The 20,799-nt window shown below is 34.1% G+C and overlaps 1 protein-coding gene across 1 annotated transcript; it reads left to right on the forward strand.

Annotated features, from left to right (window-relative positions):
* Positions 1–19,863: 19,863 nt before the first annotated feature.
* Positions 19,864–20,445, forward strand: LOC104215463 (protein VACUOLELESS GAMETOPHYTES-like). The gene has a single exon (XM_009765275.2). The coding sequence runs from the start codon at positions 19,864–19,866 to the stop codon at positions 20,443–20,445; it is 582 nt and encodes a 193-aa protein (XP_009763577.1).
* Positions 20,446–20,799: the final 354 nt, after the last annotated feature.

Raw genomic sequence — 20,799 nt, forward strand, 5'->3', positions numbered from 1 at the left:
TGGGCTCGGCCTTCCTGGGGTGGAGGCCTAGAACTGATTCTTTGTTCTTTATCAATTTATATGTGACAAACTAGCAAAAGGGGAAAGAACTATACTAGTAGTGGATAGTTTACATGTCTGGCCTACATTAAAGAGTATGTTACACAATTTAAACCTAAGTCTGGGATACAACCTACTGCATTAGGAATATTCATCTAACAGCCTACATATACAACTAACATTCAATCCCCATACATTGATATTTACTAGGCGTGCAAGTTGCCTTCAGTATCCAAACAAAATGTAAACTATCATGCATTACATGATATTCAATACAACAGCCTATGCTTAAAGTAAACAATCTTCAATTCTTCTCTTTTTGCATTCATACTCAACTTCAAGTTACATTGACAGTATTAGTCGTGTACCTGGATGTTTGCACAATAAGAAGAGGAAGAGAAAGAGTATCAGCAGCAAGTAATCAACAGCAACAACAGATAGCAACAACACAGCAACACAACCAGCAGCAACTATGTAGCCCACAGGTGCTTGAGCATCAGACAGACAAATCCCAGAAAAAGAGCAATGAACCAACCGAAAACCCAAGATACCAAATGTAACAGCAACAGAAGACCCAATAACCACAAAACTCAGCAAATACCCAGTACAGTTCCAACAATCAAGAAGGCTAAAACTCAATCCACAGCACACAGAAAAACTCAGTATAGTAACAATCACAGCAGAAAACACACAGCCTTCTCTTAACGGAACAGTAATGACCCTAGTTAGAATAACTGACTTGGCCAGAATAGCTCAACCAACTTAGTTCCTTGTGCAGTTTTGGGCAGTGTTTTAGTCAAAGTATTCTGAAAATTTTCACTTTGTTTTTCTCTTTTCTCAAGACTAAAAAGTCCAGCCCTGTTTAAGTTCTCAAATGGCCTCTTTATAGGCCAAATGCACTAGTGCAGCTGAGCTGCCTCCCCTGCCAATTGGCAGAATACCCATACCCTTTAAGCCCATGCCTAAGCATCTTTGGTGCCAGCCCCTTTGTTCCCCACGCCTGGTCTTTTGTTTAATCAAGAGTTATGGGCATCATTTTATTATTCATTTCAAGCCCCATACTCTTATGTCTTGCTCCCCATTGGTATTAGTTTAATCCTAAATTAGTACCCTACTTGTCAGCTCATTTAAACTAATCTTTCTGCCCTTTTTAACACCCCAGAATGCCCTTGTTAACCCTGGACTATTACTGCCCTGCCTATTGCAGCATCAGGGCATTTTTGAACTGATGAAAGTTCAAATTCAAGACTGCCTGGACTGAACCTTTTCAGTCAGTTTCACAATGCAAACAAACCATTTCAAACAATGCTGGGGCATTCAGTCAGTGGCAAGGTTCAATTAGTCATGCGACATTATTAGCTCATTCGATTCATTAGTTATAGAAAACTGATCGACGACATTTATCGAGTCGACTATACTAATTATAACAGGTAATAATCAGTCGTTCAAATAAACAACACATACAGGGACCTAAAGGGCTTCGGACAACTTGGTCAGTCACTAGGAACCTATATAAGTTTATTCATGCGACGACTATACTAATCGGACATGCTTATCATAGGATACATTTAAATCATACACAGAAACCAATCGACCAAATAAAAGGTCTTTACAGAGATGAAAGAAATTAAGAAGCTATCAGAAAACAACAAACAATTAACACGAAGCATGCTAATGACTTAATCAGCAGTTGATATAAACGAAAAAGGGAAAGAAAAACTTACCGACAAAGTTTGAAATCAAAAATGGACCCCAAATCAGACTCAACTTCGAACTCTTGAGGCCGAACAAACTTTAATCAGGGTGTTCTCACATGAGAACACCTTGATTAAGGTCTATTAGACCTCAAACCCTTGTCAAGGCCGGCCGGATTCCCCAGGTGCATGTGTTCTAAGGTCTGGATTTCCAGATCCGATTTTTAGGGAGTTGTGGGTAGATTCGGACCAAACCAAGCTTGGTTTGGTCACGAGGAGGTCAGGGGAGTGGCTGATACAAAGATGGTGAGGTTTGGTGTAGATCGAGTTTTGTCTCGAATCTTCAAATCCAGATTCGAGACGATAGGAGATGATTCGAGGTTCGTGGTTAGTGGATTCGTGTTCAGGGGAGTGAGGGGGTCTTAGGGTGTTCGGGAGGTGGCCACCGGCGTTCATGCCGCCGGGTTTTGGTGGAAGGGAAGCTAGGGCGGCTTGCTAGGGTTTGGGGTTTCAGCTTGGGGAAGGAGACGAGTGAGGGGTGGGGTTCGGATAGGGGGCGTGGGGTGAAGGGTTGAGTTTATATATGGGGAGGCTGATTGGATCTGAGCCGTTAGATCAGATGATCTCAACGGCTTGGATCTGATGCTGAGAAATGAGACGGGGTCGTTTGGTAGTTAAACGGGGTCGTTTGGTTTAAATGAGGGGGTCGGTTAAAATGGTTATTTGGGTCGGGTTTTGAAACGGGTTACTGATAGAGGTCCTGAGCCGTTGGATTGGCCTGGACGGATGGCTCAGATCGAACGCCCTCATACGGCGTCGTTTGAATTGCTGCTTAGGCAGCCGGTTTTGGACTGGATCAGTGCTGGTTGGGCCTGTTTTCGTTTCATTTCTTTTGGGCCCAACCGATTTCCTTCCCTCTTTGTTTTCTAATTTCATTTTTCTTTTAAAACAAAAAAAATAAAAATAACAAAAATAAATAAAATAACGAAATTAAAACTAAACAATAATGCAACATTTTAACACAATTATCACAAAATATTTAAGTAAGTGAACTAAAAGCCTAGAACGAACGATGCACATATACATATGTATTTTTTGAATTTTCTTTTAACGACAGGCATTTTTGTATTTTTGTTTGATAATGTCTAGATGCAAAATGGACAGACCCACAAATGACCAACAACACATGTTACGGAAAGATCGAAAAATTGTATAGCGAAGCCATTTGCCACTATTTTTATTTTCTTTTGGAGCGATTGTCCGTGAAGCAAAAATCACGTGCTTACAGTCCCCAGCAGAGTCGCCAGAGCTGTCACACCTCCTTTTTCCGCGCCCGCGAGGGTGCAAGGGAGTTTTTTCCAATTAAAGGACAGTCGAAACGGGATTTATTTCTTTATTTCAGAGTCGCCACTTGGGAGATTTAGGGTGTCCCAAGTCACCTATTTTAATCCCGAATCGAGGAAAAGAATGACTCTGTATTACAGTCTGCGCACCAGAAATCCGGATAAGGAATTCTGTTAACCCGGGAGAAGGTGTTAGGCATTCCCGAGTTCCGTGGTTCTAGCACGGTCGCTCAACTGTTATATTTGGCTTGATTATCTGATTTTATACAAATATGGACTCATGTGCAAGTTTTATCTTTTTACCGCTTTCATTATTATATTTTTTAAAGAATGTGAACATCGTTTAAAAACATGTCTTTGGATTGGGTCACATAAAATGCATCCACGATCCGGAACGTATTTTTATTCAATGTTTTGGGATTTGAATTTGGGTCGCATAAATGCATACCCGTGTTTAAGAATGTATTATTATTATATCGCGCCTAAAGCAATTAGCGATTTATTACTTTGGGGTAGGGCCGTGAAATTTGCTAAAACGACTCCTCCTTAATTCTAAGAAATTAAATGTACATTTATTGAGGGCCCCGCAATCTATACATTTTATTAAGCGAGGCTCATCTCATTTATTTTCCTAAATGGATAAATCTTAAAGCGACTACATTTTGCTATTTAAAATTAGTCTCTAAAATGAATAAAGAAAATCCTAATTAATTACGTTTTTTTATTATTATTATTTAAGAAAACATGACACGCTAATTGCTTGATTCATACAAATATTGATGAAAAAGGAATTTTATTCTTAATTTCGAAAATTATAAGTTAAATAAAAATTCAACAACTAATATTCAAAATAAACAAATATAGCTAGATTAAAACTCAGCATTGTTATTTTTAAAAAAATATTATTGACATTAATTATTCACAATCATTTGAAACTAAATTTAACCATAATTACTAAAGCTTATTAGAAAGTTTATTAGACTTAAACGTTCTTCTAATCTTGCTTAAGCTCAAGTCATGCCTTAATGCCTAATTTACGATGTTTAATTTAAATTCGTGTCTTAGCTAAATTTAGCTACTTGTTCATGATCAACCTATAATCTTGAAGCCTTCATAACTAGTGAATTAACCTATTTTGCCGAACCGATTTATTACAGACTAACTTATGATATTATTTTCTTATTCCAGTTATTATTTAGTAATTCATGAAATAGCTTAAATACAATCAACAAAAGGAACAAAGAAAAAAAAACGAAATTAAAACTTCAAATTTTCATTCTTCATATGTATTCACGCTTCATATTTCGGATTACAATAACCAGCTTTTCAGTTGTGTACCTGATATTGGAAGCAAAAGAAAATGAATATGAGAATCAGCAGCAGCAGTAAAATCAGTACAACACAGCAACAATAGCCCAGCAACAGTAACAACCCAGTAACAGACCGGTGGAGTAGTAATCCCAAAAAACAAAAGCTTCCAGCTTTGATGAAATAACAATTAATTCTAATTTCAAACAACAAAATAAAGCAGAATGTTTTTTCTTAGGTTTTTATTTTTATTTGAAAGCTTAAATATTTTTCGGAATTTTCTATCTCTTAAATGCTCAGCCCTTTTCTCTTTCTTATTTTCAGATTTGTTTCTCTCTCTCGTATCTGTGTATTTTTCTCTCTGTCTTTCTCTATTTTTTCTGCTTTATTTAAAATAATGCAAGATTCCCCTTTAATTTAAATCTTGTCCCCCCTTTATATTAAATAATCATATCACAACCCACCCCATTTCATTTTGTCCCCCATGCTTCAAATAAACAATTTCAAAATGTACAATTCCTAAACTACCCCTTCCGACCTTACTGAAATTACCAAACTACCCCTGAACGTATTACAAATTTACCAAACTACCCATCAGCTATAACACATCAATTAATCAAACTTAACCAAAATATAGACAATATGATCAATTTCTAACAATGTTCAAACAACAATATGAACACGGATGAACATCATAACAACAATATCACATGAACACGATTTTAACAACATTTCAACAACAAATCACATGAACACAAATTGAACAACAAAGAACAACTAAAATTTGATTGAACAATATTTTAGCAACAAACAATTCTATTTTCGGATTCAACAACTACAACAAACAAGTATATTTAGATTTCTAACTTCAATCATATTGAACTTAAAATCAATTCTAACAACATTACAACCAACAATTCCTATATTAAACTTTATGAGACAAATTCAAGAAATAATCACAAATGGTAAACAAGAAATCAAGCTATACAAATTTCGGATTCAAGAACAATCAAACAAAGTATGAACATGAATTAAATCTATTTTAAACAACAAACATGATGGATTTAAACGATTAAACCAACATATTTCTCTAACACAACTAAATTCTTTAAACAAATAACAAGATCGACGAAGAAACAATTATGAACTTAAACTTGAACTTAACAATATTAACAATTTCTAACAATACATAAACACATGAAACAAATTGAAGAAATAGTTAATTAAATTTCAATTTGAATCTAACAAACATCAAACTAACAAATACTTACTTAAACAATAATACAAACATGAAATAAACATGAAAACAACTAATTAAACTTCTATTTTGAAATCTGAAAATTAATTTAACAAACAACATGAACACACTAGAAAATTATTTCAACGACGAACAAATCAAACAAGAATTAAATTACTTCTTTATTTTGGATCCGAAAAATACCAAACAAAATATGGACAAAATTTGAAACATAAACCAACTAACCGATTCAAAAACAACGACGAAGACGAAGATGATGGAGAGGCATGAAGCAGTAGGGAGCTGCTGCGACGAGCAGCAACAACATCGCGGCAGCAGCTATGGCGGATGGCAGCAGCTGGTCGAGGAGATGGAAGATGCAGCAGCGGAGTAGAAGAAGAAGCCGCGACAGCAGCGGCGTGGGCAGCGATGGGGTTTGTTTCTCGATGATGGGGTGTTTGGCGATAATAGAAGACTGACGAAGCATCACTAGCAACGTCCATGGTGGGTTGTGAAACTTCACGAGATGGAGAGCTGCTAGACATCAAGCAGCAGCGTGAGGTGAAGGAAGAAGAAAAAAAAAACAGCAACGTTTGGAGCTTTGGCGAGGAAGAAGAAGGCGCGACGTTGTAACCATGGGAGCTCGACGTGACCGGAGGAGCTTGGGCGTTCATGGCTTGGGTAGGCGGACTGGAGGGTGGTCGATGTTGGGCAGCCATGGTTGGAAAGTTTGGAGCTTTGGGGAAGAAGAAGATAGGGAGGGGGGCGGATGGGTTAGTATAATTTTAGGGTTTTCTTCTTCTTCTTTTTTTTGTTTTTGTTTTGTTTTTTGTTTTGTAAAAAATGAAAGACAAAGGGGGTTTGGGTCTTTTGGGTTATGGACTGGGTCGACCCAATTCGAAATGGACTGGGTCGTAGGGGAGATTGGGCCATTTTTTGGGCTTGTGGCTTAAATTTGAAGAAGAGGCTCAATTCCGACTTTCTTTATATTTCCGCTCTCTTTTCTTCTTTTATTTCTCTAAAACTAAATTATAAAAATACTTAAACTATTATTACGAACTAAATTAAGTTATAAAAGCGCAAATTAACTCCCAATAACAATTAATGCATAATTAAATAATAATTAAGCATAAAATTGTATATTTGGTCATAAAATGCTAAAAATGCAAACGATTCCTATTTTTGTAATTTTTAAATTTTTGTAAAACAAATTTAATTACTAACAATTGTAGAATTAAATCCTACATGCAAAATGCGACATATTTTTGTATTTTTTATTAATTTAGCAAATAAACATGCACAGACAAATACAAATAATTATTCAAAATATCACAAAATTGCACACCAAAGAAAAATCATTTTATTTTTGAATTTTTTTGGAGTAATTCTCATATAGGGCAAAACTCACGTGCTTACACGCATTTATGCGACCCAAATCCAAATCCCAAAACATCGAATAAAAATACGTTCCGGATCGTGGATGCATTTTATTTGACGCAATCCAAAGACATGTTTTTAAACGATGTTCACATTCTTTAAAAAATATAATAATAAAAGCTGCCAAAGGATGAAATTTGCACATAAGTTTATAATACGTATTATATCAAATAATCAAGCCAAATATAACAGTTGAGCGACCGTGCTAGAACCACGGAATTCGGGAATGCCTAACACCTTCTCCCGGGTTAACAGAATTCCTTATCCGGATTTCTGGTTCGCGGACTGTAATACAGAGTCATTCTTTTCCTCGATTCGGGATTAAAATTGGTGACTTGGGACACCCTAAATCTCCCAAGTGGCGACTCTGAAATAAATAAACAAATCCCGTTTCGACTGTCCTTTAATTGGAAAAAACTCCCTACGCCCCGCGGGGGCGGGAAAAAGGAGGTGTGACAACTAGTATGAATAGACGAATAGTTAGTATTCGATAATGTGATTTGAGAAAATTTTGGGGTATCAAGTTTGACCTCTAGCTTTTTAAAGTTGACTTCATATAGAGCTAGCTAGTCCAGGAATGTGCATTCAAGGGTTGACCTTCCATAATTAAACAAAATCATTTAATCTTATATCCCCTTTTTTTTTTTGCTGGAAAAGATCAAATTTTATTTATATATTTATTAAATTAAAGAAGAACAGTTCTTACTTGTGAGCTCCCATGGAGTCTTTAACAAAATGAGAACTTGCAAAAAATGGAGGATAAAATATAATGACTCCTGCGCAGAGGGGTGATCATGGTTTAATTTTGCTTCCAATCTTAGCTAGCCAAAACATGGTCTGTTTCCAAGCTTTCCAATTAAGTCATCAGTGACCTATAATCAGTGAGAATGTGTGAGCAGAAATGTGAAGATTCAATATTAATTAGTTTATGCAATACTTGTGAGTTGTGAATAGTTTCTATTTCCCAACTACATTTAATCTTATACTCCGTTTCTTGCATTTTATGTGACAATTTTCTTTTTATTTGTCCAAATAAAAATGATACTTCTTCATATTTATAAATAGTTTAACTTTGAATTTTTAACTTTACTTCACACAAATATTTGTAACATGTTTTAGATACGAAATTCAAAAGTATTTTTTTCTTAAAGTATAATAGTATTCAACTAGTACCACATAAGTTGGTAGAATTAGTACTCGTTACAAAAGAAAGTGTATCATGCTTTTCAGATTTTGAATCCAAGAAAGTAGTTGACAACATCTACGGTTACCGTCGATCAATTTCTGAATTTTAATGTGCGGTCTTGTTATTATTTATTATTATTCGTTAAGTTTTGTTGTCCAAATTCATTATAATGACCAAGCTATCGGATCTACAGAATTTTTTTATTTTTTGTTTAGAGGCTTAAACAGTACTCTTGGATCCATGACCTGTCACGTTGAAGATTCAAAGTAAACGGTGAGAATAAGTCAAGCACGAAGTGCGAACTTGCTATAATCGAGGAATAAGTTGTTGTTTCATTTATTTTTGCCCCATCATCATCTCAAAGAAATTTTACCTCGTCGAAAAAAAAAACAGAGTTTTCACCTCTTTAAACGTATATTTGGGGTATCATGTGTTGCTACAATAAATCGAAGGTAACTACTTTTCTGATCTTGCTTTCGATCCCTAGAAAAGTAATTACTAGAAACATTTCTATTTTCTAAAGTAGCTTTGAGAGCCGAACAAGTATTTGAAGTTTATAGGTTTTGAATTTTAATTCTTTTAGTTATTGAATTCTAAATTAATATTTTATACATATTTAATAGTCTTTTAAGATAAATATTGAATGAATCAAAGCTAATGAGTTCGGTCGACTCTATATTAATAGTCTAGCTCCGCCCCTATTCGAGAGAATAAAAGTTGCCAAAATGTGCATTACCTTATAATACATAACATGTTCGATTTAAATGACCTCTTTCGTGTGAGATAATATAATGAAGAACGTTTAATTCCCACTTTGAATGGAAAGATATCCTTATCTTCTTGTGGTTTTCTTAAATATTGGTGATGCAGGAAATTAAAATTGTTGTATCTTCTTCCTCCCTATGTACATTGAGCATCTGACGTAGGTGAAAGGGAAGTCGGAATTAATAAAAAGAAATTTTCATAAAGCACTATTTTTTAGTCGTAGTTAGCTATCTATAGATACCATTTGCTATATTACGAATTGTAGATACGTTTTATATTGTTATAAGATGTATTAGATGTATTTAAACTACTATATTCATGAATACAGTATCAAAAATAGGTGTGAATCATGGAAGTCCAGCTAATCAGTTATTGTATTCGAGTGTATTCGACTGTATTCATGGCATGAAACATGAGATTACAGCTGGGCATATTATTGTATTCGACTGTATTCACGGTGTGAAACAGGGGATTACACTATTTTTAAACGGAAAATGAATCAATTTACATAATAGACTCCTAATATAACTCAACAAACTCAATTATAACACACAAATTTTGTATTTCCTTGTATAAAAAAGATTCTCAACAGAAAAATACCTCAAAAACATAGCAATCTTCACAGAAATTATATAATACATCTGAATACATAAATTATATTAATTAAAAAAAATATATGAATACATTCATGGCATATAGTGAGACAGTGACTACAATGAAATACATAGAATATAGCGGGATACATTGAAATACAATTAAAAAAAAGACAGTGAATACAATGAGATACATTAAATTACAATGAAAAAAATACAATGAAATACAAAAAATACATCGTGATACGTTGAAAATACATTGAAACGGAGAGAAGATTTTTGAGTATGATTGAGTCAAGTCCCATTGCTTTTGGACCTAGATTGCCGTTTGAAACGGTGTTGCAACGTAAACTTTACGAATCTCGTACTAGCTATTTGTGCTGGTTGTTAATGGGGTTCTTGCCCTGTTTCGGAGTTTGTTATGTCCAGGAGTGTGACAGGGGTTTTTTGGGGTGGGAAGTGACTGGTTGCTGTGACGGGAGACGGGATGTTCTGGCTGCTGGTGTTGTTGGTGGAAGAGGGTGGACGGCTAGATGCTTGGGAGTGAAGAGGAGAAGGAGCTTAGGTGGCTCAGGCTTAGAGGTTCGGGGGGGAGGGGAGGGGGGGTCGTTGGCTCTTGGATTTTTCGGCGACTGATGGGTGGCGGCGGTGAGCAGCTGGTGGACTGGCGGCTGCTGCTTAGGGGCGTTGGATGCTGCTGGTTTTTGGGGTTCTCATGGTCTAGGGTGTGTGGAAGAAGTAGAAGGGGTCGTTGGTTGTGAGATCGGCGAGCGGAGCCCTCAGTCGTGTTTTCAGGGAATGAGGGAAGAGAATGGCATGTACCAAAATAGAGAGAGAAAGAAAATAGTATAACTGAATAGCGTATTTAGTGGCTTAAAGATAGGAGGCAACCAAAATTAGATGTTTTGCTATAAACATTAAAAGGTATCTATAGAATATAATTTTTTTAAATGGTATTTATTTAAAATAAATAAGGTGTTAACCTTTGCTATAGGAGGTAAAAATTTCATTAATAAGTACTACTCCTACACCATTAAACTTCCAGAAACATGACACATTCTAGTATAGTTGAAATGAAAAAAGAAACAAAAATAGTTAAAATCGACATCGGCTTCCTTGTCTTTTTTTTGGACCTCTACTGAATAGAAAATCAGTGTTTCCAAAGAGAGCAGTGAAAGAAGCCATGATAATAAAAAGGTCAGTGAAATTTTAGTTGAGAAAGATGGGAAAATTTCTAAGTGAGTGTAGGAAAGAAGAAAGACTTATGGAAATTTTAGAAGTAAAGAAGTAAAAATAATGAGTAGAAGTAAAGTTATAGACGACAAAAATCGTGATCACGATTACTTCGAAAACTGACAAAAATATTATTTGAATCGTAGGGCAACACGTGTTCGGGGTATTAAACGCGAGAAAACGTGCGTCCTTTCAAGCGTCAGAGACTGTTCAAGAACTTTCCCACCAAGAAAGGAATCTTTACCAACTTTCCGGTAACACAAAGATATGTCACCTGAAAGAATGGGGCTATCGTATCATGACAAGTGGAACCGAAGATAGGCAAAAGTCAAGTCAAGTAACGACCAATACCGGATACAACAAATTCAACCGATGTGGGGTAGATCTCAAAGGGAGCATAGTCAACGGGAGAAGATCAAGTATTTGTCGTCGGATAGCATACAATGAGGAAATATTCTCTAACATTAAATGAGCGACCTTTACAGAGAATATTTGCATTCATGGCATGCCGTTACATGCTCATCAATGGCTGTTTTATCATCATTTAAGAGGAGTCTGATCCTAGGATCTTGTTTCCCTAGGTAAAATTATAAATAACAGGCTTAGCAGCCATTGTAAGTGTTAGGTGTTTGTCCAGATTTTCTTACCATAATTGGTTTTCCTATCTCATGAAGGAAAGGATAACATATTTACCATAATTGGATTGTTCTTTTCCTAAAAGGAAAATATAATTCTTCCATGTTTGGCTAGTCCTTTTTCTTGTAGGAAAAGGTTTGGAGTTCTATAAATTGAAGAATCGTGCTTCTCATTCAGTATCATCCACAATGTAGCCATATGGGGTTTAAGAGTCGTGTTTAGGAGGAGAACTTTACGGGATAAGTGTTAGTATGTAACTTGTGTTTGCCTCTTCGTGAGGTTGTTCTTTCAATATTTTTGTACTCTCTTTTTATCATAATGGATTGCTCATCTCCGCCGTGGACACAGGTCAGTTGACCGAACCACGTTAAATGTTTGTATCTCTTTTGGTAAATTTCTCTTTTGTTGTGTGGTTTATCGCCGTTCAACGTTTACTTTACTAGCGCCCGCATGAAACCTGACTTATTTCGATCCTAATAAGTGGTATCAGAGAGAGGTTCATCTTGGCGGGTTCAGTTCTAGTCGCAGCCTATTTGACGATAATCGTGATTTTTGTCTGAGAAATTTGACCGGAGTGCTACGCACGTTGAGACAAACTTTGTGGCGTAGATTTGGATATACGATCCTGTTGAAGGCTATGCGAAGAAGGTGGATCAAGTTTATTTTGTTAGAAAATTTAGGCCAAGGAGTAGAATTGGTAGGTGTTTGTCCAGATTTTCTTACCATAATTGGTTTTCCTATCTCATGAAGGAAAGGACAACATATTTACCATAATTGGATTTTTCTTTTCCTAAAAGGAAAATATAATTCTTCAATGTTTGGCTAGTCCCTTTTCTTGTAGGAAAATGTTTGGAGTTCTATAAATTGAAGATTCGTGCTTCTCATTCAGTAGCATCCACAATATAGCTATATGGGGTTTGAGAGACGTGTTTAGGGGAAGAACTTTACGTGACAAGTGTTAGTGTGTCACTTGTGTTTGCCTCTTCGTGAGGTTGTTCTCTCAATATTTTTGTACTCTCTTTTTATTATAGTGGATTGCTCATCTCCTTCGTGGACGTAGGTCAGTTGGCTGAATTTGTGTCTCTTTTGGTAGATTTCTCTTTTGTTGTGTGGTTTATCGTCGTTCAACATTTGCTTTACTAGCGTCCGCATAAAACCTAACTTATTTCAGTCCTAACAGTAAGGACACGAAATACTTTCTGCATACTAAAGCTTTATCTCATTACTTTTGCTCTCAATTTAACAACTTTGCTTATACTTTATCGTTATTCTCATTTTTGCTCTCATAAACATTGCATTCGGAGCCAATCTTGTCATCTTCTTCAATTTCAGTTACTAATCTTAATATTTATGTTATATCTTTATCATTTTTTGAATCAAATCAATTTTCTTGTCTATTAACCACGCAACGAAATTCAACTTTACCATTGTATGAGTAATCAAAACGTATTCTATCTTCCTGTATTTTTTCTTAAATATATATCGACGACGTCGGAAAATTACTCTATCCTCTTCCACCCTACGTACATAGAGCATATGAGGTAGGTGACAGGGAAATCGAAAATAAATACTACTATATTAAACTCTTAGAAACATGGCCCATTAGAAAGATTTGATCAACTCCACCAAATTGAATCAACTTTGTTTTTGCTTCAATCGGTTATATCCGGAATGAGTTGTTTATTTCTCCAATCAAAATCAGCTTTTTTTCTTATTAAAAGTGTTTTTAAATACTTTCGGAGAATAGCAATTTATATTTTACTAAACGATTTAAAAAGTATTTTGTTAGTTGTTAAGTTGTGATTGTGCTTCCCACGGTCATATTCATCATTATTCTTGTTCCACCAATTCCTTTACCTACCCTACACTCCAGTAGTCCAGTACTTAATTCAGATAACTACATTTTCTATCAGTATCCATCGTAATCTTCATTTGTTAACCGGTGCGCTAAAACCTGTCCAATTTATGATTGAGCCGAGGGTGTTCTGGAAACAGCATCTCTATCCTTCGGGGTAGGGGTAAGGTCTGCGTACATATTATCCTCCCCAGACCTCACTTGTGGAATTATACTGGGTTGTTGTTGTTGTAGTAGTAACTGAAATAGTGGTTCTCTTATATTTTCTTTGCATAATCGAAATTAAATTATTTTTTGAATCTAACTTTATCTCTTGAATCTAGAATATAATTAGCTTTGCACAAAAATTAATAGATAATGATAAATAACTAAAGCACCAAATTCTCAATAAATTCAGATATAAAAAACTATACAAATGTCGTACAAAGTCGTTTGATAAAAGACAAAATAATTTATTTTTGGAATATTGATCGAAGATCATATTGTAAGAAGCAAAGATTGTCAAATATTTTTGGATAGAAGAAATAGTACTTGATTTACCAAACTTAGGGATGTATAAAGAAAATCGATAAATCGCACTGAACCGATAAACCGAGTCAAACCAGAAACAAATACCCGATTGTAATTCGGTTTGGTATTGAAAAAAAATCCGACCATAATTGATTTGGTTTGATTTTAACTAAAAAAAGTCAAAATGAAACCAAACCAACCCAATAGTATATTTATATAATTTTAAATTTTTCTTATACATATAAATATGTATTGTAATATAATTTACAAATATTTTTAAACTTTTTCACAGTTTTATCTTTTAACGTATTATTCAAGTTTGGACTTAACATTCTTGAATGGTAAATAAATTTTATAGCCCATAAATGTTGTAACTTGAATAAAGTTCAAATCAATTATAATGTTTCAATTCAACACTAGGAATGACAGCGGCGGAGGGACAATATTAGCTATGGGTTCGGACGAACCCAGTAGCTTTTGTTTAAACCTTGTATTTGTATTAAAAAACTCATAAAATATGTATAACATTTAATTGTGAATCAGTAACTAAGACGAACTATGTTTTCAGTGACGAATTCAAAACTCATAAACTTCAAATCCTAGTTCCGCCTCTGAGGAATGATGATAGTGTTATATATCTATTTTTTAATTTTACATTGGTTTATAATGAAAGTGTATAACTTAGTTTATCTTTTTTCTTTAGTGTTTAGTTATGTAATTAATAGCACTCATTAGCTATATTTATTTTAGCATGACCTATATAGTATTTTTAGATTATGTTAATTTTCATTATGACTTATTAATTAGCAATATTTGCTTTATGTTATGAAACAATAAAAGAAGAAGAAGAGTATTGCAGAGAAAAGTAGGGAGAGAGAACTCTTATTGATTTTGGGATAAATTACAATAGAATAGAACCCTCTATTTATAGGGAGAGGCTGACTTAGCCACCAAGTATGAACCCTAGAATCTCTCTAAATATAGACATTCACCATAAATAAATTCTATTTATAACACTCCCCCTTGAATGTCTATTCAACAGATACTGTATCTCGTTAGAACCTTAACTAAATAAAACCCAGCGGGAAAAAAATTCTAGAGAAGGAAAAAGAGTACACATATCTAATAATACGCCTTTTGATTGCCTCGTTAAAAACCTTGCAAGGAAAACCCAGTGGGACAAAATCTTGTAAGGAAAAAAAAGTACAACGCGCATTAACTCCCCCTGCTGAGAGCATCAATTCACATCCTTGAGCCTTCGCATCCCAATCTTGTGCACCATCTTCAAAATATCGTTGGTAGAGATTTGATAAGCAAATCGGCCATATTAACTTCAACGAATTTGTTTCACCTTGAAATCATCATCCCTGATAGATGTATTGTCTTCATCTGATCTTGTTGGAATCGTCATTTCAATATCTTCACATAGGGGTAAAGACTCTTGCTATCATATTATCATGCTTATAGTTATAGCAAGATACTTTTGTGTACAAATTGCACTTAGGATATGGTACTTTAGGACCAAGAATTATATATGCTTTAAGCGATTAAAATCCTTCAAGGATTGTCATATAAGCCATATAAATAAACTTTAGATGCATATCAAGTTTTCATGTCATGCTAGACATATAAGATTGATAAAAGTAATTGCATACATCATTGACTTTATAGTTTATACTTTCAAGTATTTGAACTACATGTCCAAAACTATGTGTCTTTCATATGGAATCAATTCTACTTGAATTGTGTCTCTTCCATTTGGCCAATACTTTTGTGTCTATATTCGATAGACTTAAGATCCTCATCTATACTTAGCGCTATGATAGATGTCGTCGACAAATATTTTATATCGGTTCCAATATTTTTTCATAAAGACATAACATAGAGATCTCTTCATTCATATATTCAGGTACCTGAATCTCTCATGAGATTTTGTGAAGTGTTATGTCATGTGATCTTCTAGATCACTTGCCTCCTTTATTATGATCATTTTCATTTGCTCATCTTCTTTATCAAGAAATTTATTTGAAACCGATTTTTCTGTATGGTTTAAACGTACCATAGACTTTATCCTTCTAGGACTTAATATGAGCATTTGTAATGAGAATATAGTTACTTTCTTTGGGTCAACAATTGCGTCTAGCATACTTTGCAATATATTGCAGATGGATTATCTTTTTATGAACTTCAAGTTCATATTATCGTATTCGAGGATCTAGATATACAAATGATAATTCATTTCACGTAACTTTTTCTCAATTGTTTATCATGTGTCCCCCTCATGTTAGAAAAACTAACTTGCTTCCTCAACTTTGAAATCCCATCTTTGTGTGTCATGGTGTTAATCAAAATATACATCGCACATCAATAATAATAAGATGGAATTATTTGGTTCCTGACCCTGAACCACTTGTGAAGGGAGAAAATAATATACTTTCGTATATAACGTATATCAAACTGATATAGATAACTTTGTTCTCATAAGCAATAGTTTAGCTATTAAGTGGAGGCACTCAATAAATTATTTTTCTAAACCAACTTTGGTGTAAACCAACTTATAAAGATGAACTATCTTGAATAAAAAATCTGAAAATTATGCTCTAAATCAAATTATTGAGCAAATTACCTCGCAAAAAATATCATGTTGCGGGTTAATAATAATCGTACATGTAACCATCTCATAGATGCATCTTATGTGGTATACATGACAGGTGAATGGATCCATATTCACCTTTTATATTTCCAGCATTCATGGGATTCAATCCCAGTTTTAGTTGGTCTATTAATTAATGAGAATAAACAATATAAGAGAATTCGTTTAATATTTACCCATGTAGATTCTCTTTTATTTTTGCACATCATACTTAAATTAATATGGCTAAACCAATTATGCCAACTGAATAAATTATCAATATTGATAAACTTCAGATTTACACATGACATGTGCATTATCAATAAACTCCAAGTTTATTATGATATGAGTTTTTATATCAATAAACATCCACTTTATTGTGGCATTCTTTTATTTATGTAGTACAAATTGGAGAATAAAGCGGGTAGCTTTTCACATACATATTATCCCGCTACAAGTTGTAGTAATAGAAGATATTAAATCTTTCCTTTATTTATAGTCTTAATATAATCAACCGCTTTCGCGTGTACTTTGGAAACTGAATAAGTTTCTTTGAGATTTACTACAACATAATACCTTATTGGTAATCAATTGTGTTTCTCCAAAATAGTAATAATTGGCTCTTTCAGAGCTCTCAATTAATTTGGTACTACCACATATTCATTAACATCCATATGGTGAATATCTCTTTTAAAGAGAAAGTTATACCATTATGGTTATGGTCAAAATTATATGCAAGATCTGTTTCTTGCATTACCGTTGTCTTTTAATAATTACATTGCCAAAATATTTTAGCGTACAATAAGTACGTGATTAACAACCATTTATGCCATAATAATGACATTATTTTCTTATTTCCTCTCAAACCTCCCTCTAGAGGTGAGTGTGGTATATTCACTACCACTAGCACGTTCATATTCTTCCAAGAATGAATATGTATTCATAAATTAGATGTTGTCACATTCACATCATGAATGGATAATAATCATCTATATGTGCTTTATAAAATCTCATGTCAAATCGATGACAAATATTACTTTCACAGAGTGAAGGATTATTTTGAGAATCCTTATTGTTCTCATTACCACAATGATGACGATTATAATTTCGTCTATTACCACGTCCACATCTATTGATACATTCATAGTAATAATTTTGTCTTCTTTCAGATTTATCATATACTGCTATCACATTCTCTAAAGGGAATGAGAATGGAGTAAATTCAGTGGGACGGGTTTTCAATTTTTTGTCCACAATCATACATGAATTTGATCATGGCAAGACATAGAAATTTTACCACTTTGGGTGGTTATAATTTCTTTCAAACTCCATTAGAGTTACAATCACAATTTATCGTCTTTGCTTGTATTTAAAATCAAATTATAGAATGTCAAGAATTTGAAAGAGAAAAGTAAAATACTTACCTTAAATCCTGAATTTAATCATGAAGGAAGTTCATGGAACAATTGACAATCATTATGCTCAATCCCAAAGCTTCTACTCAATAGGTTAGAGTCTTGTGCTGATAACGTGTTATGAAACAATAAAAGAAGAAGAAGAGTATTGCAGAGAAAAGTAGGGAGAGAGAACTCTTATTGATTTTGGGATAAATTACAATAGAATAGAACCCTCTATTTATAGGGAGAGACTGACTTAGCCACCAAGTATGAACCCTAGAATCTCTTTAAATATAGACATTCACCATAAATAAAATTCTATTTATAACACTTTATGTAATTTTATTATCATTGTTATTGAATATTTTAGTATAATGCTATGACTTATTTCATATTATTATGTTATTTTTTAAAAAAATACATTATATAGTTGTATCTTACTAGGATTAAAGAAATATTTGAAGTACAAGTTACATACTTTGTGCTATGAAGACTTTATCGGGGAAAACCTGAAAATCCAAAAAAAATGGAAAAACTCGAGAAAAAACGAGATTGAAAAATCTGACTTTGTTGATTTGATTTGATTTAGTTTATAGATTTAAAAATCAGACACTATTAATTTAGTTTGATAATTGAAGAATTCGAACCAACCCGAATTATGTACCCTTAATCAAACTAATTAACAAACAGTCAGATTCGAATTACCTTTCAAATTTCTCTACCTAGAAAAAGACAAACTAAAATCAAAATCGAACTAGCCGTTTCCAGTATACGACATGCAAACTTAAATTAATTATTTTTCCTAGCATAATCTATAAGGATAATAAGGCTACTATCACCCACAAGAATTGTGGTGGAGTAGTAAGTACTCCTTCATCTTTAACCAAAGGTCTTGAGTTCGAGCCCCTAACCGGTAAAAAGTCGTTTTTGTTAGGAAGCGCTTTACCCCCCAATGTGGAACTTCCCGGCGCGAATCCAAATTTAGTCGGACCCCAATGTGAGTACCGGTCACCGAGTGGGAAACCAAAAAAAAAGACTACTATCTCAAGCTTGAAGAATTTCTCTGCTACGACGGAAAGGGATAAGGTTGACTTATAGCCTGTTTGGCCAAACTTCTTTTGAGACAAAAGCACTCTTTTTGGTCAAAAGTGTTTTTTTTTCTAAAATTAAGGTGTTTTGTCAAGCTTTTGAAAGGAAAAAAGTACTTTTGGGGAAGTAGAAAAAAGTAGTTTCTCTCCAAAAGCACTTTTGAGAAAAATACACTTAGAAACAGTTTTTTAAAGTTTGGTCAAACACTAATTGCCGCTCAAAGGTGCTTTTCAAATTAATTAGCCAAACACAAATTAGTTTTCACCAAAAATACTTTTGAGAAAAGTACTTTTAAAAAAAAAAGCACTTCTCAAAATAAACTGATTTTTATAACTTGACCAAACGGGTTATTAATCAACAAAATTGTCACGGTCACATAAGTGCACAACCAGTTGGGTACCAACTATGCCAGATCGCTGTAAGAAGGGAATGGAAAGGAAATATTACACTCCTACTAATTTTGATCCCTTTATTATTTGGCATATTCTAGTCTGATCCTTGTACTATCTCATTAAATATACTTAACCTTCCATTAGCAGAGTAATGTGATTTTAGCCTCTCTGCTAACAAATTTAACAGGTTCCAACTTAAAATAACAATAAATGAAAGTATATAAGTATTACTTCCTTAATTTTAACATTGAAGACGAATATTCACATGATTTTACATTTACAAAAAATAAATTGAATTTACATATATTTGTTACAGAAAGGAACAAAAGCGCACAAATATATGAATTGAAGGTTATACGTAATATTTGTTCGAATCATAAGGACCAAACTTCAAAATCTTTAATAATTCAGGGACAGAAAGTGCAATTCTCCCCTAATATAAATACACAACACGCTTTGACTTTGCGTATCAGATCACAAAAGAAGAAAGAAAGGTTACAAGTTACAAGTTACAATAATGGAGATGATACCGATGGAACAGTACTATAGCCATTTTAGCCATCGCCACCCATTAAAGATCTCCGATGTAGAAGAAGAAGACCAAGTCATCTGCTCCGGCTGCGAGCACGATCTCTCCGGCGGCTCCGCCTACGCGTGCACCAAAGTTAACTGCAACTTCATCCTCCACGATTCTTGTTTCGAGTTGCCTAGGCAAATTAAGCACAAATCTCACCCTAAACACACTTTAACTCTCCGTTTCTTTCCTCCTTATGACGACGGAGAATTCACGTGCGACGCTTGTGGGAATTCGGGTCATGCTTTTACGTTTCATTGTGAGAAATGTAAGTTTGATCTTCATGTTGAATGTGCTTCGTTGCCGGAAATTGAAGAGAGGAAAGATCATCAGCATCCTCTTACGTTGAGTTATAGTAATGTTTTTTTTGGGAAGGATAAGGACGTGGATTTGATGTGTTATGTTTGTCAAAGAGGTGTTGGGAAGAGTTGTTGGTTTTATTATTGTTTGGCTTGTAATTGTAAATGTGCTACCCATTTGGATTGTGTGTCTACTGATCAAGAAATTCAAGTTTCAGAAATTTGAGAAACTTCTAATTTTCTCGAAGTACAAATTTACGAGAAAATGTATGCTCTTGAAGATATTCAATACTAATCGAGAGCTGCCTTTTGATGTTAATTACTCTACCATTTCCACAAAGTTTTCGATGTTACAAGTCATTTGTTTGATTGACAAATTTGCGATTAATTTGCCTTTAATTAATTGAACCTTGTTGAGTTTTTTCCATTTTTTTTCTTGGTTGGAGTTAAAGTGGATTGGAGCTCGGAAATGGATAAATATGAATTATTTTTATTTTGTACCTCACATAATTGATACTAGTTGTGCGCGACCTCTTTTTTGTTTCATAATTTTGTGGACCCAAAAGTGTAATATATGGGT

This window comes from Nicotiana sylvestris, chromosome 1, assembly GCF_000393655.2.
Source record: "Nicotiana sylvestris chromosome 1, ASM39365v2, whole genome shotgun sequence".
Classification (NCBI taxonomy): domain Eukaryota; kingdom Viridiplantae; phylum Streptophyta; class Magnoliopsida; order Solanales; family Solanaceae; genus Nicotiana; species Nicotiana sylvestris.